Source organism: Phyllopteryx taeniolatus, chromosome 4 (genome assembly GCF_024500385.1).
Source record: "Phyllopteryx taeniolatus isolate TA_2022b chromosome 4, UOR_Ptae_1.2, whole genome shotgun sequence".
Lineage (NCBI taxonomy): Eukaryota > Metazoa > Chordata > Actinopteri > Syngnathiformes > Syngnathidae > Phyllopteryx > Phyllopteryx taeniolatus.
The window spans coordinates 17971754-17998396 of record NC_084505.1 but is presented as its reverse complement, the minus strand read 5'-3'; the positions used below and the strand labels follow the sequence as shown (position 1 = coordinate 17998396).

Below are 26643 nucleotides of genomic sequence, written 5' to 3'. Positions count from 1 at the left end.
CTGCCACTGCACAAGTACCTTCTGACAGGCACCTTTTTTCAAGTATTTGCCAGAATAACAGCATAGTAACCATTACTCTCACTGATTACAAAAATATGTTTCTTGCAAAAGTAGACACATATTTAAAAGATGAAAATGTTTTCTTTTTAAGCCACCTTATTTGCGTCACAAACAAGCCAATCTCAACATGGAAAAGCAACAGTTGCTACAGAGGAAAAACAAAAAACACCAGGTCAAGCAGAATGGAAAATCTGTATCCCTTTCATGCCGAAACAGTTTTACTCTGTCACAGTGGAGTTTTTAAGGTTCCGCTGTGGTATTATAATTGAGGTTTATTGAGAATCAGACTTGACCAGTCGAACACAACAACATTTCTAGAAGGGAGAAAGAAACAAAGACAAAAGACAAAGCACTAATTGTAAACAGAATGAGTGAAGTAAATAATGACTTTATCTACAACAATGAAACATGAAATATGAGTGTTGCATGGGGCTGTAGTGCTACACCCTGTGAGGGAAGGACAGGACAAGATAGAACAGGACAAGGACAGGAGAAGAAGCATGCAGGACCAGGGTCGTGAGCCCGGGTGTCCAACTGAAGTGTGGTGGCATTAATTATGTAAATTATAAAAGTGTACAGGACCAGAGGATAAGTGAGGGGATACACAAGCGATTTGCATATTCATGACTTATTTGTTGCAGTAAGGGGTGTGTGGATACATGCAAGTGAATTGATAACGTTTTACATGCACAAAGACTGACAGAAGTGTCCTGTAATTGCTGTGGCCGCACCGCGGCGGCTGAGTACCCCAACCAATCAATCGTGGGTCGGGATCAGGCCTAGGGGTCCACCCGAGAGAAGCCCGGCGGATGGGACACGTCCTACACCGAGGGACCCAGGGCCGGCCCCACCGAGGCGCCCCGACAACCGGCCAACCGGAGGAGCAAGAAGAAGAAGAAGAATCATCTTTTATTGTCATGAACATGCATGCATGCACGCACACGAAATTTGTTCTCTGCATTTAACCCATCACAGTGAACACATACACATGTTAGTGGAACACACTGGAGCAGGGGGCAGCTGAAGCGCCCGGGGAGCATTTCGGGGTATCGGTGTCTTGCTCAAGGACACCACAGCCGTGAGTCCGGAGGATTTTGGCGGATGGTTCAGTCGGGGTTTTTTTTTTGAACCTAGGTCCCCCACGGTGGCAGGCGATGATCTTAACCATTGGGCCACGGCTGCCCAACGCGGCCCCACCGCCTCCACCGATAGCCAGACCGGGGGACCCAGGCGGGTGCTAGCCGGCACTGCCCCAGCACCCGCGGAACATGGGCGAGTCACCATCACACCACCGTTACTTCCCAGTGGTTCCCCCCACCCCCGAGATCAGGAAGGAGTGAAAAATAGTCCCGCCCCCGCAGACTCCGGAACAGCAAACACAAGGACAAGAGGAGAAGATCCCCACAGCATACATGTGTCTTTTCACCATGCAAACCGATCTAAAATGTGTGAAAATAAAAATAAATAAATAGAATAATAATTAAACAACAACAACCTTGACAACAAACAATATAAAATTCCATTGTACATTTTGAAGACAGGTCTAGTAGTGGAAGTTCCAAATTTTGTGTACATGCTAAAAACGATCTGCAACAGAGGACAGGCATGCGTGTTGAGTGTCAACATCAAGAGTCAAAACAGTGATGGTAGACACAGTGTATTAGGTCTTCATGGTTCTATCTGAAAATACAAGCAGTTGGTGTGCTTCTTAACAAATTGCCATCACCACTTACTGACCTGGCGTACATATCATATTTTCAATTATTTTATCAGATTCCATATGGGAAAAAAACCCTCCACTGTATATTGGCAATGAATTTGTAAAGTATTTGAAGAAAGGGACACGGTAGTATAGCTTAGGATCAAACACGAACAATTTTGTCGACATGCTGTACAAAAAGAGCCACGAGGAAAGTTTGGCTGAGGGCGTGGAAGAAGAAATGTAAAAAAAAAAAAAAGGCTGTAAACCACGGAAGGTCGGCAACAGTACATACACAAACAACCGCATCGCACGACTTCTTATCGCCTCTCCCAAGTGTTCTCTTTGGGGCAAAGTGTTGGCATGACCTGCCTACACAGAGGAGAGAGAGAGATTTACCTCCTCCACACAGCTTGTCAGAAGAAAGTGGAACAGAGAGAAGGATAGATGGAAGACGGGGACATGAATGTCATGTATGGCAGTGATGGGCAAGGTCATGTAACTATGGAGATTTTATAGGGACATGACGTCCAAGGTGGCTGTTGTGACTAAGAGTGACGTACACATCAAGGTCTCAAGTTCAGAGTGTAAAAGACGGGCTAGAGGGCCGGAGTGAAGAAATAAAAAGAGAGTGATCGATTAAAAATGAGACAGATTTGGTTTTTGCTCGAGCCGCGTTGGAGAGTGAAGAGCTCAGTGTGTGTGCTGCAGCAACCCCCACTGGCAGATTACAGAGTGACGTAGTGTTATCATTTCTCCGATAGGCGGTCTTCCGCAGGAGGGGGGACATGGAGTGGAAGGAAAGGGTGGTGAGGGGAGGAGGGAAGACAGAAATGGGGAGGGATGACAAGTCTCATTGCTGGAAAAATGGTCTAATAGCAAAGAAAAGGGGAGGGAGAGAAGGAGGCAGGGAAAAGAGAAAAAGTGAGCCAGAGATAGAGACATAGGGCCACACAAAGGAACAGAGCAGACACAAAGAGATACAGGCAGAGGAACAGAGGGGCAAGGAAGGGAGAAAAATGGCTGGGACTTCTTTGCATGCATGATCAGAGACCACAAAAGCCAGGCAAAATGTCACAGTTTAGGAATGGGATAGAAGAGGGGAGCAATGAAAGACAGATGACGGAGAGGTGACACAACCCTAAGGAAAGCTGGTCTGAAAATGAAAGACACCGAAATAAACAAAACAAACACAAGATTGAAGTCCAAACGGGTGGTTCACACAGCATGTGTGTTTGTGTCCACATGGCAGCATCAAGAAACATTTACAATGAGGCAGCTGTTCCATTAGCTACTGCCATTGTGTCTAATTACATCCTGGTCTCTTTAGACACACACACACACGCACGCACGCGCGCGCGCACAAAGCATATGTGCACGTAAACACACAATCGTTGTCTCTCCAGCCAACCAGAAAATCCCAACTAACAAGGAAAGGAACTTGGAGCGGCAGACCCACAATGTGTGTGTTAATCACAGCGCACTCCCTTACAGCCTTCCAAGCCCCCTATAGAAGAACACTCGGCAGAGAAATGACACTTTGCACACACACACACACACACACACGCGCGCAAGTACACGCATACCTCCCCCAGCTTTTGAGGAGAGGATCTGAGGCATTGTGAAATACCAGACATACCAGAGAAGCCACATGAGAGAGAAAAAAGGCAGCATTTGAGGAGCCTCAAATGACACACACACACACACACACACACACTCTGAGATGCACTGCTTACAGTTTTTTAAAAGAATGAGGCTTTTCACACGTAAACACAAAACACACACAGAGCAAGATAACATGATTCAAAACCCAAGAGACAAATACGCATTGATGGCAACCCTGCACAAAGACAAACAGACGCACACATACAGGCATAGACTCCCTGCTTAATCAGCTGAGTGTTGTAGTATTTGGATAAGAAGCACTCCTAAGACTACTTGACAATGGTGAGACAGGAGAGCTTACATTATAAACCAGACAAACAGTACAGAGCCATTTTATAAGGTGTGTAATGTTGCTAACCTGCCGAAGCAATGAAAGGTTGTGCAGAAACGCTGGTTCACACGATTCAATCGAAGTATGTGAAATTATGAACACAGTGTTGGATACTCTTGTGTTGGGAAGATGACTTTGGAAATGTAGTTGGTTACAATTACACGTTACCCTGTTGAAAATGGAATAGCAGTGTAACTATTTCGACATGTGATACAATTTTGATTACCTTTAAAAGAATGCATCAAGACCCTTGGATGTTTCCTCTAAAAAGGTGGATTAAAACCATTGACCATGATTTAGGAATTTACCATATATTTGTTCTTTACACAAATAATAAACTGATAACAAAACATGATGAAATGTAAATGCATGATAAAAAAAAATGTGTTAGTTGCATTATACTACATGTGTACAGCATGGGGAACACCACCATACCATGTTGACCTAATAACAAATGTGCACAATTTAGACAATATTGCTTCACATAAAGATGAACCTGATCAAAAGTTCTTTTATGAGTTAAAAAGTGTAACAATGAGTCAAACCTTTTCAAAATCTTAGACAAATTAATAGATCGCACTACAAGGTGGCGCTTTGAGGTAAACTTTGGAAAAGTATGTCATGTTTGAGACTACACCAAAATGGCACCTGACCAGCGAGCACCAATCACAAGCGTCGGCTCGAGAAGGAAAAAGTGATATGGGGAAATGTAACTATAGTTGTAATCATGGAAATGTCCAAAAGCAACTGCAATTCAATTACGCCTTCCGTTTCTTACATCCATTTTGTAATAAAATCACGTCATCTCGTTACACGTAATCAGTTACTCCCCACCACTGTGCATAGTATTTTCGAAGGTCAGTTCAGAAAGTCAGCTTAGGCCTGGTATACACACAGACGATTAATCGGCCTGTTTTTGCGCTGATTTTGCCCCTTCCCGACCAAGCACGTCAAACGCCAGACAAGGTCTGATGTGTGTTAAGAGTAGATTGGTCCCGATTTTAGATTGGGGCCGACAATCTTAAATAACGAACGTGTCCAATATTTAACCTGCATGGGTTGCTGTGGTAATGAAGTAGGCGGTGACGTAAACTGGTGACGTGCAATACAGCGGCGAATTGGCGATGCAACATTTAGCCTACTAAATGAAGTAGCACTTGCATTATCAAGTTGCAGCGTTAAACTCCTCCACCAGACAGACACAGGGACGAAGGAGACAAATAGTGCTGTTTCCAGTCACTCACTGCAGTCTCCATCTTCATGACACGGGTTGTGCGTGTTGCGTTGTGTTGCGCAAAACACTGCTCAGATATCCGAATCCAATGACATCCGAGGGAGGATGCGACTGCAAGTGCATTTCAAATCACCTCTATGAATGTAAAAAATCAGATGTCATGTGGTATCGGCAGTTCGAAATTCAGAAAATTAATCTGGATATCGTCACTGTCAGGCGGAAACATATGTTCAAATATGGTCCATTACATTTTTTTTTTTTCATAAATTGATACTATTCGTCTGTCCCCACATCATCTGTTATTATTATTATTATTATTAACACATTTAAAGTGTTGAGAACAAATCTGTTAACTCTGTTGACCGTTCAACTGTCTGAGAAGTGTTATAAAACTTTACCTCTGTGTGGCATTATGTTGCCTCAAGAGTGAATGTCTATGTTTTTTAAGTGAAAATAGTTATGTTAGATACATCTTTGTAACGTTGTTTTGTTAAAAATGGATTGCCTGTAATGCTTTGGTGCAGAAGAAAATGGTCAGCCATAAAGGTAAGTGCATGCGGATTCATTTTCATCTATTAAATTGCTTTGTCAGCTAATCGCTTATTTATTCAATCACCAATGACCTTTGAGAAAGAGTTTGGGAGGATGATGTAACCACAGTTGTTTGCTCTTGTAAAGTGTTAGGCTTTTTTGTCTTGGTGTGAGCCCAGACTTTCTTGTGAACGGCTGGCACTGGTAACGTGAAGCGATGTGTCCTACCACTTTAATCAATGACAGCCTGGGAAAGACTGGGAACCAAAGACTGGGAACCAAACATCCATAATCAGGTTAATTGTTAAAGTGTGAAGTGTGTAACATTTCAAGAGAATTTGACTACATGCCGAGCTGAGTAGACTAAAGCACGCTATTCATTTCACTGTCAAAATGTGTACGTCTTTGCCATTAATCTGAGCAATAGAAACCTCAAACTTATGCGGTTATAGCCTCCTTAGTTAGAGAACAGGAAACAAGACCATCTACCGTAGCCCAGCGGATTGTAAATCAAACAGCATGAGTGACCAAAAGATCGAATCAATAGTAGGCTCGGCTCATTTAAAAATGATGGTCGTATGCTAGCCTGTAAGATACATGTATCATGACCAAGGTTAAGGCATTTCATTTACTGTACTGCTATCTCCTGAATTAATTAGGCCGCACCTCAACATTAACTATGTCTGAATTTCCGCCCTTGTATTTCTAATCAATGTGCTGTAGCTACCTGTTGAAATGTGAATTATCGACGGCGTTGGGTCTCCCTTCCAAGCAGTTTAGCTCTTGCACCATCTTCTTTTTGTCTGACAATTCATACAGTCAAATAACTGCAGTAGATAAGTAGACTTCCCGCACCACCCTGCAAGAATAAAATCCCTCATTCGAGTCATTGACCCTTTTTTTTTTCCCTCTGGCTTTGTTTACTTGTGGTGCTACCTGACAAAACGCCGCCTTTTGTCACCCTTAAGAACGTATGACATCATGGTGAATTGTCCAATTATCTGGACATGTTCTAAAAAGGTCTCACTCATGCATTCAGTCGTTTTTTTGGGGGGGGGGGGATTAGTTGACCTGTGCACCAGACGAAAATGTTTATTCATCTGACCTTAATGAGTGTTTGGAAAAAAAACATCCCGAGATGGGAGGAAAGATGAAGGAAGCAGTCACCTCACACAATTTGTCATCAGCAAAAGCAGACATACAGTAATTCTCCCACACATGCACGCAGCACAGGTTTCACTCATTTTACTCTCAGGATTAAGATGGGAGGAGTCCTCTTTATGAGTGACTGCATTACCGTTGCTCTGAGGGCACATTGTCTATTACACCTCATTAGTTTCCTAAATCACTATTCATTTTCAACGGGGCGCCCTGTAGTCTAATCCCACTGAGAGGAACAAACGGGAGAGCATACAAGAGAGACACAGAGAAAATCGGTCATGTTGCAGACATCACGTCAAGCCAAGCAAATACAACATCTGAAGAGATGCATCCCCGCTTAGGACAGCTATTAGCTGTTTTCTCTCTCGCTCTCTCTCTCACACACACACACATGCACGCACTCACACACACACACACACACACGTCAGAAAGTCATGCCTGCTGTCTATGTCAAGGAGAAATGGAGACAGAAAACAAACAGATGCCTTGATGGTAAACCAGTGGTCTGTTCAGGGATGACTGCGGAACACCTGACTTACATATTTTAAATTCAGCACCCCACCAACAATGAGGGTGAGTAGATGCATCCATATTTGTATCTCAGGCACGAACAAAACAACTATGGTTAAGAAAATACAGGGGTGCCTTGAGATACGAGTGACCAGATTTTTTTTCAAGAGACGAGCTGCCGTTTGATGATTTTTTTTTTTTGCTTTGACTTGTGAGCCAAAATTTGAGATATAAGCGCTGTATGGCGGCAGTGAACTCAACTCACTTCACAGCAAGCAGCAGTTTGGCAGAGATAGTGAACAATTCTTTAAAAAGGGGCTTCAAGCTGTTTATTGACACCCCAAGTTGAAGTTTGCTGTCAAACTAAACATAAAACAACGGCGTCTAGAATTGATTAATGGCGTATATTGGCATCAGCCTTTTTCTTTTTTTTTCTTTCAATTTTTAAAACTCTGACGGTCGATAAAGGATCAATTTAAAACTGGGTAAACTTCAGGGAACTACTCATTTATTTGCTAAGATTTTTAAGATAACATTATAGGAGATACTGCAAAGATAAGTGAAAAATTAACATTTCAGTTATATTGAAATTTTTAAAAACTATTTATTGTAGAAAACTTTAGGGAGAGAGTTTTATTTAACTTTATAAGCCGTGCTGCTGAGCCTGGGAGCACCCTGCACGTTTTGTTCGAATTTTAAAACAAAGATGTCTATTGTCTAAGATAAAAAAAGAAACTTTAACATATCTTAGTGTTTGAGTTGGTATTTTTCAAAATTTTGATGACAATATTTTCCCTTCATAGCAAATTAATATCGGCTCCAAATATTGGTTATCGTCCTCCCTGACTACAAATAATCCGTATCGGCCCTGAAAAAAACATATCGGTCTAACTCTGGCTTTGAGTTACTGAGCATGGTAATGGAACAAATTAAACTCGTACCTCGAGGCACTACTGTACAGCCATTGAACTGGTTTCCATATTAAAACCATTTCCGAGTGAATTCATGTGTTTCACTTCTTGCTGCTGTGTTACTAAATGTTCATTTCAGTAATTAGTGTCATATACCATGTAAATAGTTTGACCTATCAGTAATGTGTACACCAGCTTGTGGGACATATAGTCAACTAATGCTGTACAACATTCACATATAGGGGTGAGGTAAACGAATGATTGCTCATCTGTAGCTATGTTCATGAATTATTTATTCATTTTAATTGTTATAATTATAACCTATAATTAAGAGAATTTCTGCAGTGAAAAAAAAGTGAATTAGGTGAACAGTAATAGGAATGTATGTTTTACCTGTAGGCTACTAGCAACCCAATGCTTCTGGTGTCTTGATTAAAAGATTTAGTGAAATGGCCTATCAAGTGTTGCAGCAACAAATATAGTTAAGGTTTTATAGTACATTAGGGCTACTGTAGCACAGACATTTCGAGAAATGAGAAGTTAAATCATGTGAAATCACCTTGTAGGTACACTTGTGTATCTGTGAGTATGTTCACCATGTCACACCTATGAGCAGTTGCTCCTGCTACATTTCTATTCCGGTCCTTAACCTTGTGACCTTGTCTTTGTGCCTATTTTCGTCATGCAACCGTGCCCAAAACCGGTCAGGAGAGACCAAAATACCCTTGTGTGTGTGACGCAAAATAGTTGTCAGCCAAGAGTCCCGGTGTCAAACGGTGACGAAAGACTAATGTTGGCTCATTTGTCCTTCTTTCTGTGAGGGTGTGACTGTTTGAAAACAAATACTCCTAACCTCTAATGGCTTGAAAAATTGTCCTCTGAATTATTCTCTCTGCAAGAATCAAGCTTGATTTCACAAGACTGTGATGATGTATTGTTCATTTGCATACAGTATACTGTAAATTTACTGCATTAGGTACAATGTGCAATCTATTGCTGTCCCCGTTAGAAAAAACATTATTTCAGTATGATGCAGTGCAGCTCTAAATTTCCCACAATATAAACTCCAACAGCTACAATAATGAATAAGGACAACAAAACAAAAGACCCCCTTAAAATGTTCACTCTTTGTTATATTGCATCCATTTGGTCAAATCATTTAAGTTCATTTCTTGCCTCATTAATGTACAGACAGCACCCCATGTTGACAGAATAAAAATGCAATTGTTGAAATGTTTGCACATTAAAAAGGAAAAACTGGAATATCACACAGCCATATAAGTATTCAGACCCTTTGCTCAGTATTTATTAGAAGCACCCTTTTGAGCTAATACAGCCATGAGTCTTTTTGGGAACGATGCAACAAGTTTTCCACACCTGGTTCTGGTCGTCCCAAACGGCTTCCATTTCAGGATTATGGAGGCCACTGTGCTCTTAGGAAGCTTAAGTGCAGCAGAACATTTTTGGTAACCTTGGGCAGATCTGTGCCTTGCTACAATTCTGTCTCTGAGCTCTTCAGGCAGTTCCTTTGACCTCATGATTCTCATTTGCTCTGACATGCACTGTGATCATGCTGTGTAATCAATCACAGCTGGACTCCAAAGAAGGTGTAGAACCATCTCAAGGATGATCAGAAGAAATGGACAGCACCCGAGTTAAATATATGTGTCACAGCAAAGGGTCTGAATGCTTATGGCTGTGTGATATTTCAGTTTTTCTTTTTTAATAAATCTGCAAAAATTTCAACAATTCCGTTTTTTTTCTGTCAATATGGGGTGCTGTGTGTACTTTAATGAGGGGGAAAAAAATGAACTTAAATGATTTTAGCAAATGGCTGCAATATAACGAAGGAAAATTTTTAATTTAAGAGAGTCTGAATTCTTTCTGTACCCAGTGTATACAGAAAATGACAAAATAAATAATTTGAATTCCAAGACAGTCACCTAGGCTGAATGCAACATCTTTTTACATTGTTCCCCATTACCATACTCCTTGAGTATCCTACCTTTTCAGTCATGAAGCCATTGAAAAATGTACTAACCTAAAATAACAGGATATTTCTCTGTAATAAAAGCTTCCTGAGTGAGAAAATGCTAACCAGTTTAAGCTGACATGAAACATTCAATTATGTCTGGAGTTTTGAGTATGGTTAATAACCTTAAAAAGAGGAATCCCAATGCAAACAATAAATGCAAATCTCTCCAGTTGAGAGGATTTGCTGAGCTCAATACAGTTTAAATAGTCAATTCTGCATGTGCTTGTTTAGACAGCCTTTATCATTTGTTCAACAATGAATAGATTTGTCACAGAGATATTACACCTTCAAAGAATTGAAAACTTTTCAAATCGTTACAGCTTACATTGCAGCCTTAAAAGATGAATGCCCCAAAGGTTGACCAAAGAAATCAGGAAGAATACACTGATATTTGCAGAAAATGTCAGAATTTGAAAAACCGCCATGCAATATGTCACACGAGACGTCAGCAAATTGTGCGAGACCGGAGCATATCTCAAGAAACATCAGTTCAGCGCATCAAAGGCATAATTATGAAGATCGCTTTGCTTTTTACTTTGGGATCTGTATCTTTTTTGACATAATGTCATGCATGACGACGGCACGGTGAATGACCGGTTAACACATCTGCCTCACAGTTCTGATGTCCCGGGTTCAAATCCAGCCCCCCTGTGTGGAGTTTGCATGTTCTGCCCCGTGCCTGCATGGGTTTTCTCCAGGTCCCAAGGTCCCCAGGTGGGAATGTGAGTATGAATGGTTGGTTGTTTAGAGGTGCCCTGTGATTGGCTGGCGACCGGTTCCGGGTGTACCCTGCTTCTTGCCCAAAGTCAGCAGAGATAGGCGCTAGCACAGCCATGACCCCAGTGAGTGGATAGGCGGTTCGGAAAATGGATGGATGATGTTCAAACTGATAAACTTTATTGTTTTTAGCAAATAACCATTAACTTGGAATTTTATGGCTGCAACACGTTCCAAAAAAGCTGGGACAGGGTCATGTTTACCACTGTGTTACATCACCTTTTCTTTTAACAACATTCAATAAACGTTTGGGAACTGAGGACACTAATTGCTGAAGCTTTGTAGGTGGGATTCTTTCCCATCCTTGCTTGATGTACAGCTTCAGCTGTTCAACAGTCCGGGGTCTCCGTCGTCGTATTTTACGCTTCATAATGCGCCACGCATTTTCAATGGGAGACAGGTCTGGACTGCAGGCAGGCCGGTCTAGGCCCAGAGAAGCCGGCGCGTTTCTGGGTGTTGATAAATGGCTTTTGCTTTGCATAGTAGAATTTGAAGTTGCACTTACGGATGTAGCGCCCGACTGTATTTACTGACATTGGCTTTCTGAAGTGTTCTTGAGCCCATGTGGTGATATCCTTTACACACTGATGTCGGTTTTTGATGCAGCGCCGCCTGAGGGATCGAAGGTCACGGGCATTCAATGTTGGTTTTCGGCCTTGCCACTTTCTCCAGATTCTCTGAACCTCTTGATAATATTATGGACCGTAGATGATGAAATCCCCAAACAACAAAGTTTATCACTTTGAACATTAAATAGCTTGTCTTTGTAGTGTATTCAATTAAATATAGGTTGAACATGATTTGCAAATCATTGTATTCTGTTTTTATTTATGTTTAACACAACACACACACACACACACACAGGTTTCCTGTTTATGGTGCAGGTAAGGTTGTGCTTCCCTAAGCAATTTCAACTTTGTGTGAGGCTGGCAAACATTCCTGTATGTATGGTAAGCAGATTTTCTGCCTTCTTGCACAAAAACCAGAATATGGAAGCATGTGACAAGGTAAGAGAGGGCAAGGGAGTTAGAGAGTAGGAAGGAGAAATACATTGGGCATTAAATTGTTTCGCCTAAACCCACAATGGAAGATGAAAAAAGATAAATCTTGTGTCTCCTATACTGTATAGTGTGTGCGTCTTCATAAGTGCATGCACATGAGAGAAGTCTAGTCTGAAATGACATGAAACACCTGACACTGATGAGCAGTGCTATAAAATTGGAACTCTGGTTGGAAAGTGAATTATCTTTGCTTCACTGGGAATGTCTCACTGCTCTGTTTGTTTGACAAACTTGGTGGATGGAATTAGTGTGACAGCGCATGTTTAGTGGTGATGGTTTGTGTGTTCGATTGACTCCAACTTCATTGTGTGTCCGCTGAATTGTGTGAACCCTCTTCAATAACAGAATTTTGATGTTGACTTCAGACTTTCTAAGTTTAGCGTTACTAGGTGACAATTACAATGCAGTTTGTAAAGCACAATAATTCACCTCACGTGAAATGACCCTTGAGAGGTACATGTTTGTGTTGTCCGTTCTTTCAAGTGTGTAGCTAGCAGGTGAAGAGGATCTGTTGGGGTCAGGGGGGGGGGGGGGTCAGAGGGCTGTCTGAACAATTGTCAGATGGTCTAGCGCTAAGGAAGGGTTAGGGTTAGTGATTATTTGGGTTGTAAGTGGATGTAACACTAAAGCTAGAAAACCTAAAGGAATGGTGCCAATCAAGCTGATTACTGATCCAGGTTTGTGACTATGATGGGTTACAGTGGGTACGGAAAGTTTTAAGACTCCCTTAAATTTTTCACTCTTGGTTATATTGTAGCCATTTGTTAAAATCATTGAAGTACATTTTTTCCTCATTAATGTACACAAGGCACCCATATTGACAGAAAGAAAACGTAATTGTTGAAATTTTTGCTGATTTATTAAAAAGAAAAAACTGAAACATCACACAGACATAAGTATTCAGACCCTTTGCTGTGACACTCATATATTTAACTTGGGTGCTGTCTATTTCTTCTGATCATCCTTAAAATGGTTCTACACCTTCCTTGGAGTCCAGCTGTGTTTGATTATACTGATTGGATTTGATAAGGAAAGCCACACACCTGTCTATACAAGACCTTACAGCTCACAATGCATGTCAGAGGTCAAAGGAACTGCCTGAAGAGCTCAGAGACAGAATTGTGGCAAGGCACAGATCTGGCCAAGGTTACAAAAAGAATTTCTGCTGCGCTTAAGGTTCCTAAGAGCTCAGTGGCCTCCATAATCCTGAAAGAAAGCAGAACCCAAAGATCACTGTGGCTGAGCTCCAGAGATGCAGTCGGGAGATGGGAGAAAGTTCTAGAAAGTCAACCATCATTGCAGCCCTCCGCCAGTTGGGGCTTCATGGCAGAGTGGCACGACGGAAGCCTCTCCTCAGTGCAAGACACATGAAAAGGAAAAGCTAACAACCAAACGGACACTAACACGAACAATGCTGGACAACACCCATCCATATAGGGGGGAGAGTGAGAAAGTTAAGTGTTGGCACATGGAAGTTGATGGACTTCATTGTGCTGGCCGACCTCCTTTTTAATGCTGCGGAGAACCCCAAATTTCAAAAGTTGCTGGCACATTTTGATCCACGCTACGTCCTCCCAGGGCACACGTACTGTGGCGAGACCGGTCTAAAAGAGCTAGCTACACTGAGAGGTGCACTTCCACGTAGCCAGCCTCCTGAAAGAAGACAGTCCTTTGCTTAGCTTCACCACAGACATTTGGTCATCAGTAAAGACATTTAATTATAATAAAGACATTTAATTATAGTAAATTTGCACCCATTATTTCTGTCTCAAGTAAAGTTGGTTTGACCTGACTGAACTTTAAACCTATGTCAATGGCCAATCCTTGAATGTCCCCTCGAGGCACACTGATTTTTTACCTTTTGTCTAAAACGCTAGAGAATACGTTTGAAGATACTCATTTTACAGTACACGAGCATGTACACAAAATGAATAAGTCATTTAAATAGACGTATTGCTTCATCTTGTGATCGGATCGGTGATCGTTTTTTTAAAACTCGCTGATTGGTGATCAGGGAACGGCCCCCAAAATCCTTAGCGTGTAAACCCTATTATTTCCATTTTTTTCCCTTGTTTCTTTCTTCCAAAATATTATTATTATACACGAGAGGAAAGGAGCCCTGATTGGTATCACTGTGAATAAGAAGGACACCTTTGGTAGCTCAGATAGAAAAACTGTTTTCCTCTCGCCTTCTCGCCCCTCAACTGGGCTAACTCCGCTTTCATTTCCTTGCAACCACATTTTCAGTGCGGAGAATTGCGACCCCAAATGGAAAAGCCATCAGTAGAAAAAAAGGCCGAGATAGGATAGAATAGGTTGTTTCAAAACTACTCAAAGTACTTGCTAAACATCCAGACAAATCCAATCAACTATGGGGACTTTACACATATTTGCTGTTGTTGTTTGTTTCCACAAAAATTACATTGTGGGGCTACAATGCCAACATTTGGACACTTGTCTCCACATAGAAAACAACACTATTAGCATTTTATTGTAAACTCTAAAACCAATTGCTAGGATATAAAAAATGTAAAAATGAAACAGGGCATACGCATATGTATTGAGTGTTCAGTTCAGGCATGCAGAGGTACGTCCAAACCAAATCCAAAACAACTGTCTCCCACAGTGTTCACTTCTCCAGCAATGTGTACCACCACAATACTTCTTCAACCATTTGAGACTGTGGCAGAGATGCTCATGATAACTGATAATGTCACTTTATTGTCACACATCATCATTGGGTGAATTCTAAATCCCAGTGCTTCCTCACCTTCATACAGTACAGCCAGGGTACCCATTTTACATTAGAAAAATCTCATGGCACACCAGCAAAAAAAAACAAATAAACTAAATAAATAAAAAATAACAAATAAAAGTATGAATATGGAAATAATGATGATCTGTCTCAATTTACTCACAAATTGACAGCGTGAAATCTGGGCCTGGTTATTGAAAACAAAGCTGATATAGTCGCAGGAGGAAGCTATGACTTATTTTGTTGTATAAATGGCAACAGGTGGATCACAGGTTTATTGTACCTTCATTTAATTGTTCTGCCTGTCACTACACATTGCTGGCATAGACAAAAAAAACAACAACATACTTATAACTATTAAACCATCGTTAACAAGTTAAGTGAAATTGAATAATTCCCTGCGGCACTCCCGATGAGCTCTCACAGCACACTAGTGTGTCTTACTAGGCTGTCCAAAAATGGACATTGACATAAGGTCTGATTAATACAAATGTAACAGACTTCAGGCACAAATAATCCTAATTTTCTGAAATTCATTTTTCAAAAACCAACTTAAGATATGTCAGCGAGTATGTGGCTCCACATTACGTGCTCGGCCATGTTACTAACCAGTTGTGTGTGTGTGTGTGTGTGTTAGCATCTGAGTGAGCAGATGGGGAGGATGGGGTGAATTTTAGGGACAAGAGCAGGGTCACATCTGTGTCGTCTCTCATGTATGTCTTTGTGTGTGTGTTGCCCACATTTGGAGTCATCAACACAAACAAGCTGATTACTGATCAGCAACATGGGACACTATTACATAAAAGTAAAATGTCTGACCTCACGTATTTCTTCAATAGCCATCAGTTTTTCTGTGGAATTTACTAATCAACATCTATTGGTTTGGTTAATTCTCAACCAAAATCCAGTTTGTAAAACACTGATAGTATTAGTGATACAGTATATAGTGTCACTACTTCCAACGCCAAAGTGCTCAAAGAGTGGAGCATTTAAACAGAGACAAGCTGTCGCATGTATGCACACACACATAAGCAACTCCTGTCTACCCTCATCTTGGCGCTGCCATTGATTTGGGCTGTAAGGTGCCTTGGGCAATGGTTTCCACAGCAACCGGCAGCTGAGGAAGGCAGCCAAAGTTTGAGCTGGCATGAGGAAAGTGTCTGCATGTTGTTTGTGTGTGCGGCCTATTTGTGAGTATGTACACCAGTAACCAAACATGAATATGTGTGTGTGTGTGTGTGTGTGTGTCTGCGTAGGTGTGTGTGTGTGTGTGCATGTGCGTGTGTGTATGAGGTGCTGGCGGGGTGACAGCAGTCTGTTTAGTATGCAGCCTTCTGACTCCATCTCCCTTCCTCCCTCTCTTTGGCTCACAGACAGCATAAGAAAAAACATCTATCTATACACACATGCACACACAAACATATAGCTGTGTTTAGTGTACTTTAACACGCACACGCAGACACTCAATACACTGATTCATTACAAAGATTGTCCTGGAGATCAATATTATGTTGTACATTAACATCGGTTTAAAGGAGCTTGAGAAACACAGTGGTATGAATACTGAACTAATATAGTGACATTTCTCTGAAAAAAACCCAAAAACCTTGGTAAAGGTGATTTCCTCTCCAGCTCCGTATTCACTCCCAAAGGACATGTCAAATGGGTGGAATTGGTTTGTGTCGGAGTGCTTTCTTTCAAAGTAAAAACAAGCTTTGTTGGTGGGGTTGAGTATTGTGTGGTAGGTGTTGCTTAAATAGACACCACATTACAGCATACTGTAAATATTGTGGATGCTTATACTGCTACATGCAGAAAAACTATGCAGTAGTTCTCTACACTTCAGATGACACAACCAACCAGCCTCTAATCTCAGAAATCAACTATGTTGCAGATATGCATTCTGTCTAAATAAATCACATGCATTTCATAGAAACATATAGAAAGCAAGCGCACTCACACAGGCACACTAATGATTCGTAGTGATGTAGCCAACAGCTCCCTCTAAGCAGAGGAGAGGCAGAGTGTTTAAGGAGGTAAGGAGGGAAGGGTGGAGGGAAAATGGATGAGAGCAGAGATATAAAGAAAAAGTAGACAGCAAACGCACAGGGAAAGTCGTTTGTCGTGTGTGTTTTCGCAGGAAGCGTCTCACAAGAGTGCAAAAGAGCAAATACATGCCAGAACATAGCCCCCCCCCCCCCCCCCCCCCCCTTTCCACAAGTACACCCCTCCATAACCTGCCCCCATCTTCAGAGCCTCTCAACAGGATCTGAGAGCAGCTCAGCTCAAGCCCTGACACGTGTGCCTGAGAGAGGGGAGGAGTTAGAGAGTGAGCAGTATTGAATGATGTGTGTGCATGTGTGTGCTTGCGCTTACATTGAGAGCGTGAGCAGAGATCTGTGGATGTATCACTCTCCACTCTTCGGTGGAGACGCACAGAAGACTGTGGTTGTACCTCTTTCTTTGTCCCCCACTCACACGCCTTTTCTTATATCTTTCACCGCTTGACTTCTGAAGTCAATACTATCTAATACAACTATGTCTATGTCTAATAAAAAATGGCAGATGTAAAAACAGCAGTTAATTTTTTTTTTTTAAGAAATAATGTAATGTATGCATCTACAGCACACCATGTTAAACAGCAATTGTTGAAGTACGGATAGTCAAAAGTGTTTAAAATGTGTTCCATGAACCCAAAGACTCAAATTGGATATGACACATATCTGGGACACAGACTCACGCACATCTGTATCGACTTGAATTTACAAGTTAGCACCGCACGAAGCAGATCTCGATCAGTTTCCCAGTTTTTTTTTTTGCAACTCAGTCTTTTAGCCCCACGCAAAGCTTAATAGAAGTAAGCTTGTGCGGCACAGGAACGTAGTTAAAATGCAAGTTAATCACCTGTGACAGAAAGCCAAACCTAAGGTGTACTCATACTAAGGAGCAACTGGGAGAGAACTTGACTACTTAACCTGTACATTTGGGTCTTTGCTGCGCCACCTATGTCCTGGAGATGTCATCCATAGCAACACTTAAGGGAACGTTAACTGTTTACTGTGTTCGCTAGCTTGCGAGCTAACCTGCAAGCGAATGAGCTAGCGAGGTAAGGAGCTAACAGCTCACTCCACTGCGGCGATGTCGTTTAAAATATCAGTGCTTCGCTGCGAGTTGTTGTGTGTGTTAGTCCCTATTTAACACAGACGGAAAAGTGAACTGTTTATTATGTTCACTAGCCCATGAGCTAATGAGCTAGCGAGCTAAGAGCTTAACAGCTTGCTCCGCTGCAGCGGAGTTGTTTAAAACGTCAGCGCCTCTCTCCGTGTTGCAGTGTGTGATAGTCCCCCAATGAACACAAACATGAGAACGTTAACTGTTTTGCGTAACCTCAGTGGCTCACTTTATTCAGCCAGTACTTTACTACTGCGAAGGTCAATGTATATTTGATTGACAGGTGAAGGGCTTGTCTTCAGCGCTTCAACCACAGACTCTTGCAGCGTTTTATTTTGGGTTTCAGAACCAAGGGGAGCCATATCACAGAGTAAAGAAAAACTATTTCATAAAAAGAAACAAGGAACAAAATTCTAACAACAACAATAATAATAACAACAATACCGATTAAAAATAAAAAAATAGTAAGGGGGGCGGGGGGGCCTTATTTTTCATGATTTCAGAGGCACTTAAAAAAAAGAACAATATCGTTTATCGTGATAGTTTTTGGGAAAATATATCATCTTAAAAATGTTATCATGACAGGCCTAGGAATACTAATGCTAAAAAAATAACTAACAAGAAAAGCAATATGATTCTTTTAGCTAGCTGTGTCTTTTTCTGGGACACAGGCCCATATACAGTATACCAGTGATTTCCCACCTTTATGGCGCCAAGGCATATATTTTACAATTGAAAAATCTCACGGCACACCAACAAATACATTAATTACTGTATGTACTACCTGCCATCTAATTGAAGAGCATTTTTTGTTCTGTCTGTCACTTTGCCTCAGCGGCATAAATAGATGAATAAAGATATTTTATTTCTTGGAAATAAAATAATTTTTTTGAGCAATTAAGTAAAATTTTATATTTCCCACGGCACACCTGAAGAGCGCTCATGGCACACGAATGTGCCCCAGCACACTGGTTGGGAATCACTGCAGTATAGACACAAATCCCTTTGTAACAACAGTTTGGCTGTTCACCAACTTTGCACAGGGACAGATGAGGGGGGAAAAGGCTCACAGATGGGCAAATCCAGTCATATCTCTGTTTGAATTGTACGAAATCACGGCCAGGAAGGAACAACATTTCTGACATGTCAAAGATGATCTGTGCAGGGGCACAACCACATCAAATGTATGAGAAATTTGAATTCAGAAAAGCACCGGCAGTAAGAGCGAATACTAGAGCTCGGACTCACCATCTAAATCTCCATTTGCTATTCGCATTGACAGAACAGATCACAAATCACAATCACGATCGAATCGTTACTCCTTGTATTATTCCGAAGTAAAGACAAGTCATTGTCCAACAAATGAAAAATCGAACTTGAATATTTGAAAACTATCTATAGCCCCCCTGGTTAAGTCCTTGTCACAGGTTTTTTTTTTTGGGTCAGATTTTGTCACACCACCAGGAAAGACGCATGATGCATTTTGGCTGGCACGTTGTAGCAACCGCTTTCCCCTCTGGAATAAGATGTTGCCAAAATGCTTCAGTTTAGTTTAAATGGCTTACTTTAACCAGGATCCCTTGCCGTATCGCAGCTGTGGTCTGTTTTGCGCCGGTCTCGGTGCTGTAAAATGCGTAAATCCACGCTGGCTGGCAAGATCTGCTTCTACTAAGCCATCTAGTTAGCTTAGCTGCTAGTTATCAATAGCTGGATAGCTCTTGTCAATCATCTGCCATGATGTGTTGAATGAATCTTACGTAACTTTATCCAATTCATCTGCTGCTTGTCGCAGTCTGCCATGAACATCCATACAGCTCCTCACGGCCATTGGTTGCCTCGTTCAGCAGATTATTGTCTCGGGAGAGAATACGGCTCTGTGATTCATTGGATCGGCTACAACTGTGGCAGTGCGCCTGCAACTGCACATATGCGCAGGACATAAATGGTGGCGGACATAAATGATGGAAGTTCTGCGCCTTTGCAGCATTGCAGTTCTTGTAAGAATAAAATACCCAGTTTGATTCGATTTCATTAGAATTCAAAAATGATGATTCTAGATTATTTTTTTCAAGCGGACTCGCGAGTGAATTTGAATCACCACTCTTTCATTCGTAGTGCTAGCAAATACATTAGTTTTCATACATAACACTTTTCAAATAAAAATAATTGGTCCAAACTATGTTGTTGAAATCTATCACCGGCTGAGCTCACTAGCTTTTTCTGTTTAATAATGTTGCAGTCTAAACAATTTAAACAACTCTTGAGGGTTGTAGAGATGAATTTGAGATTGTTTAGTTCCCTGTCAGGGTGACAGAGATGAAGGCAACTGCTTATTTGAAATTGCTTCAAAACATTATTATTATTATGACTAGAACCATACTTAGGTTACGTTACTGATAACGCATATGTGTTAAAATCTTATCGATCCATGTGTTGGCTAGGTCTTGGCATTTAAGTCCCCCTGTGGGAAACGGTGACTGTTTATGTGTTTCAGCTGCTATCATTGAGAGTTTGTGCACATCATGCTTTGGCAGAAGAGAAAAATGGCAGACAAGGATCAGAGTGAAATTACCTGAGGATAGCTAGAGGGGTGGAGAGAGTATGCAGCAGGAAGGACTTCAGCAGTGCGTGCATGCATGTGGGCGTTTTCAGAGCCTGTTTATTGTTGATAGTGTGTGTACATGGGTGGGGGCTGGTGTCGTGACTCACAGGGTTATTAGCAACGGCACCACCTCCTTCATGTCCTGCAGTCAGTGTGTGACACCGTCACATGAGAATATGCATTGGCTTATTAACACATACAAAGGATCAAACCTGCTTCAGTTTCTCACAACGGTTCTGGAAGGCCTTCTCAAGGGCTAACAGCTGTCAGTCCATCCTGCATCCGGCTGTAATCATTACTTAGATAACCCGAGTGCCCTGCTTGATGCTGTACCACACTACTGCACATGCACATACAACATAATCTACACCAAACCATTCTGTCTGTCCCATACATGCACATGCTTGCATGTACAGTATAAACACACTGAAAGCACCACATCATCCATCAAACACAGACAACCATGCCAACATCTACCACAGACACATGCTTGTGTCTTTTCTCCGCCGAGACATCTACTGCCATGGCAATGGTAGCCTCGGCAACGGCCATAAATTAGCATCACAGCATTATGTGAGGAAGCAACAATTAACGCCTGACTAACAAGCTTTTGAGGACCACAGCTGATGTTTTCCCGTGCAGCTGCTAACAGAATTAGCCTACACGGAGAAAAAAGTGACAGTTTGAGCATCACTTGTCAGATACATGTGTGCGTACACACAGACAGACAGACAGACAGACAGACATGGACAACTTGGAAAACAAAACTGAAACAAGACAGTTGGTGTCACTTTAACATCCACAACAAAGAAAACATCCAAAACCCACATCTAAAGGGATATATTGCAAAACTCATTCTAAATCAACCTCATACAGACAAATAAATACCTTCATGACCATCTTATATATATTCAAAAAGCGACTTAGCAGTCACTTGCTAGTAGCATATACTGTATGACTAACGAAGCACACAGTCCAATTCTCCCACTGTTTTTAACTGAACACCAGGCAAGAGTATTTGCTGGAGGCAAAAAGGAAATGAACAATAAATTGTTTTGCTGCTTGTTGCATGTGGTTTGACCATAAACTGTAATATGAAAAGGACTTTTGCCAAACCTCTTTTATACCACCAGCAATTATTTGCCCTTGGGACTGGAAAAGAAAGTCAACAGATCTCAATCTCCCTCTAGTGGATAGTTTTAGCAGAAGTTATCACTCCTGCCCAACAAGATGTGAGTGCTTGTTGCAGTAATGAAGTGTCATATTATGTGGTTAAATTATTATTAAATATTTGATGTACTATTAAGTATTTGATGCCAGGTCTAATACTGAATACTGCACAAGCACCTGCAGACATCTTCAAAATAGTATGAATGTTGAATGATGAACTGAATTGATCAAATCCATGCCAGTCTACCAATTACATTCAGTAGGAAATGCCTGTAACTGGGCTATTTTGCCCTCATTTTGGAAAAAGGAAAACGATGCAAGCCAATATAGTCCTTACACAGTCACTACAACACCGTAAGATGCAAGAAGAATATAGAAATATTTTGTATTCATGAAGCGCCACTTTGCATTGCACACTTATTTTTCCCTTTGGAGCTGTGTGCTTCTTTTTCATATTCACGATTTTCACACAACAATAAATCTCTTGCTTCCTGTGCTTGCTTGCATGCACATTGCTCTCTTCTTGTGCTTTTCCAGTCTCCAGTTCTCCTCTGCTCACTCAAATAAATCTCTCAAACCCCGCCTCGCCCCGCCCCGCCACCCATCAAAATCTAAGAAATACACACAAACACACATGCGCATATACTCACGCACGCAAACGTACAACCCTCTAGGCAACAGCCACAAAGGCCCCATATTAATAAATCTCCTCCTTTATTGGTGCTGAGTGTCTCTGGCAGGAGGGTAAAGGGGTGGGCTGGGTGATAGGGAAGAGGAGGAGGAGCAGGAGACCCAGAGATCAGCAGAGGGGTGAATGACTCAAGTCATATCATAAACATAACAGAAGAAGGGGTTGTGTAAGATATAGATACAAAGAGGGAAAGATGAGTTACTGCATTAGTGCATTCTAAACAAGCATGCGCTGCAGTACACGCTCTCATGCTATTCATAATACAATAGCACTGACATATTTAGCATTAAACACACCATGAAAAGAGCCACTTGGGCCTTCATCGGGAATGTAGGTCTCCCTACAGTTCCTTAATATCTCTTCTCCAATGGATTATTCAAGACACCTGACATCTGGCTGAACCACTGAAGCATTCTGAATATGGTCATGTTGGTCACCAAGCTCTGAAAGCCAACTGCCTGAGGTGGGCTTGTGGTAATGACATCGGCAAGCTTGGCTTAGTGGTCCAATCTCAACCATCAGTCAACTGTGACAGATTGAGGATATGAGCTAAGGAGCTGTTTGGCTTGGTGTTTGTGTGGTGTGTGTGAGTGCATGCCTTTGTGTGTATGGGGGGAGGAGGCGAGAGGGCTATCAGTGGTGGTCGTGTTGCAGAGGCATCAATACACTCGACAGGCCATTTTCCTATTACCCAGCTCCGGGTTGTTGCTGAGGCAGCTACCGCCATTTTACCTTCACTGGCTTCATCACCGCAAGACTCTAAAGCAATCTGAACTCCGCCCGTTTAAATGACTTTTACCTTCTGAGCATCATCTGTATTTGTCGAGAAACGGTTGTTTATATAAACCTCTGGCTGACAGCCATCATCCTGCACATGGACCCACTAAGACTATTTGTTCTCATTCCAAGGTCAAATGAAAGAAGGAAACGTTCCTAGTAGACTACTACTATGTGGCCATAATGCTGACAAGACTCCAGCACTAATTCAATGTCAACTACTCTCCAACACTAATGATTGTGGAGAGTATTACACGATTAACTTACCTGTCCATGAGGCTGCATGTTGCTGTAGGAGATGTTCTGGTTCAACACTTTTTGCTTCATAAGCAACATTCTCTTCTGCTCCTCACTCAGATGGGCTGTTTGGCCTGGGATTGGCCCCTGGGTTTGCCCTGGCCCGGCCCCTTGGCCTCCACCGGCCATGTAAGGAGGCATCATGGGGTTCTTGACCTGGCTGTTCCCTCCCATGGGTGGGGTCATCCTGTGATCAACCCCACTGCCGCTGAAGTGACTCAGTGGCTTGGTGTTGTTATATGACAAAATGGCTGCCGTTTGCTGCTGTTGTTGCTGCTGTTGTTTGGTCAGATTGTTCTGGCCAATACTGTTCTGCTGTTGTTGGCCAATCAAGCTCATGTGATTGTGAGGGAGGTAGTTGTTCATTGGAGCTTTGGGCCCGTTGTTGGGGGGCATTCCAGCCACTAGAGGGGCCTGCGGTGTGTTAAAGGCTTGCGGTGGATACATCATGGGGCTGTTGGGTTTATCTTGGTTAAAGGGACCAGCATTATAAGGACTAGTTGGAGGGCCTGCTGGGGACCAGTTTGCTGCTTGTTGCTGCTGCTGCTTCTGCTGCAACAGTTTAGCACGTTGCTGAGCAGCCATTGCTTTTAGCTGCTCTGCATGGGAAAGTTCAGGTGTTACTGGTCCTACTGGCTGACCCGGGGCGACCCCGGGTCCTGCTTGTCCGGTGCCTGGCTGACTAACACCTGGGCCTGGGTTCATCATGTATCCATTGCCAGGCCGTGAAGCTGCTTGTGTCTGAGCCTGGGTCGGGGTCTGAGGAGAGCGAGCCACGCAGTTGTGTAACGGGGACCCTGACGCCATAGCAACGGCGGGGGACTGCTGCAAAGGTTGCTGAGGAGGTGTTCCATTTGCAGTGGTTGCAAACTGTGGGCCTGATGATGATGGTCGAACCTGAGGAGAGTCCACGCAGAAAAATAACATGCAATGTTGACATGATCAACAGAGTATGAATGTTGATTTCAATTCTAAATAGCAGTTATCATCATTGGTCACAATTTATACAATTTAAATGTATTATTTGTTTCAATGTATTCATTCTCTTTTTACAATACACAAAATAATGAGAATTTATATTGCTGCACATAATTACTACAGTGAAAGTACAGGTTATTGTAATTATTTCGGGGGGAGGAGACAGTTTACGCCGAGAGGGGCTGTTTAGTTAAGGATGGTATTGTTTACAATTTCCATTGTCAAAATTTGTGGAAGGTACCAAAATAACTGATCCATCCCATATCCCTTTTGGCACAATTCAGCTGGTGTATCAACTTAAGAGCCCTTTTTAAAAAAACGCTGTACCTATACGCAGAGGTGGGTAGTAACGCGCTATATTTACTCCATTACATTTACTCAATTCACATTTTCCATAAACTGTACTTGTCAGAGTACTTTAAATGCACGTACTTTCTACTTGAGTATTTATGTGAAGAAGGATCGATACTTTTACTCCGTTACAATTATTGACATGCCGTTCACTACTTTTATTTATTCATTCTTGCGTGTGCGCGTCTATTTTTAGACTCCATCTTTGACTTCCGCATAGGGTGCCCATTGCGCCAATCAGATGGGATCACTAATGTCCTTTGACTCCAATTCAACAATCAGACGACACAAGACAGTCATGTGACTGCGCACGTAGCTTTCATGAGCCAATCAAAATGACTCGTTTGGGGGGGAAAAACAGCCGCGCGACTGTTTATTTTACAGACTCCAAAAAACAACAGCTTTATCATGCAGCTCTTAAATTGTGACTGCCCAAACTTGGATATTGCAGCCCACTTCTAGCTTGAGAAAACACCTTGCAGTAAGTTGCAGATGTTACTATTGTTGTGACATTGGATATGGCAAAATTAGCACTATCCCTATGGTGTCGCACGCGCACACGCACACACACACACACACACACACAGGTGTGTGTCAACTCCCATATATTATTTTCTATTTTATTTTATCTGATGTTCATGCGCTGATTAAAACAAAGCAAAACAAAAAAAAAAAATCAGGTTACTCAAGTTATTTACTCAACCAGTTTTTTTTCATTGAGTACGTTTGTACGCTTACACAAGTAAATATCTGGATGACTACTTCTTACTTTTACTTGAGTCATATTATTCTAAAGTAACAGTACTCTTACTTGAGTACAATATTTGGCTACTCTCCCCACCTCTGCGTATGCCATAGTTCAGTGCCTTTCTACGACAAAATAGGACTGCCTCAATCAATACAGTGTTTATTTCATTGAATTCATTTGTGAAATGTTCGTCACAGTGGCCGAACACAGCGCCGTACTGGCCGGTAATGTCAGACACTGGACCCCCCTCGTCCCCAATATCCCGAACAATCTGTGTTACGGCTGTAATGAGTCAGCATTCAGTGAATTCCGTAACAAAATACGGATGTTCTGTAACATTTGGCAGCTCTGCAAACAAAATGATCCTTGTAATAAACAGCCACGACATGTTGAATTAATGGAATATTAAACAGGCCAAAACTTTTTTTAATGGAAATTATGCTGCTTTTTCAAGACACAGAGGGCCTGATTTACTAAGATCCCAAATAGCAAGTGCCAGAAAAATTGCTCTGGGACAGGCGAGCACTAATTGTCACAGTCTACTGAAATGACCCAGATGCACGGAAATGTAGAGTTGTAAGGTTGGTCATTGCTGATATGGCATGACTCCATTCGGTGACTTGGCTCCAAGTCAATCCTTAGATCATTCAGAAGCTTCAATAGACAATATGTTGTGATCATTTCTGTTGCCATTTCAAAAATGTTGACATGAGCAGAAGCTTTCCCCACTGACCCTCATTTTACCTGTGCTACGCTGGCACTGCTTTGAGGCTTTACACCCGCCTTTTGGAGGTGCTATTCAAAGGCCCAGAATTAGCCAGTACATTTTGTCTTGGGTTTGATGAATCATATTGCACGTGCCAAATGCATCTATTTGCATATACTCCTCCCACAACATGCAAAATGAACTGTGCAGCAATTTAGCGTGTTTTGCAGACACAAAACCGACATCTGTTTGCGTTCGCAATCAAGTTATTGCCTGTTTTTGCAGGTACAAACCTTGAGTCAATCAGACCCCAAGTGGCTTAATTGCAAGTCTAATTGTTGGTTTACACTTGCGACTTGAACTGAACTATTATTGCGGAAACATTACGATGCATACTCTTTCATAGTGATGACTCTGTGGTA

At 41.9% G+C, this 26643-nt stretch overlaps 1 protein-coding gene across 1 annotated transcript in view; it reads right to left on the bottom strand.

The window, feature by feature from the left end:
• Nucleotides 1-26643, bottom strand: part of maml3 (mastermind-like transcriptional coactivator 3) — a 130370-nt gene that overhangs the window by 27700 nt on the left and 76027 nt on the right. The window contains exon 3 of the mRNA XM_061770106.1: nucleotides 23409-24335. Within this exon, the coding sequence (XP_061626090.1) occupies nucleotides 23409-24335 (927 nt within the window). The remainder of the gene's footprint in view (nucleotides 1-23408; nucleotides 24336-26643) is intronic.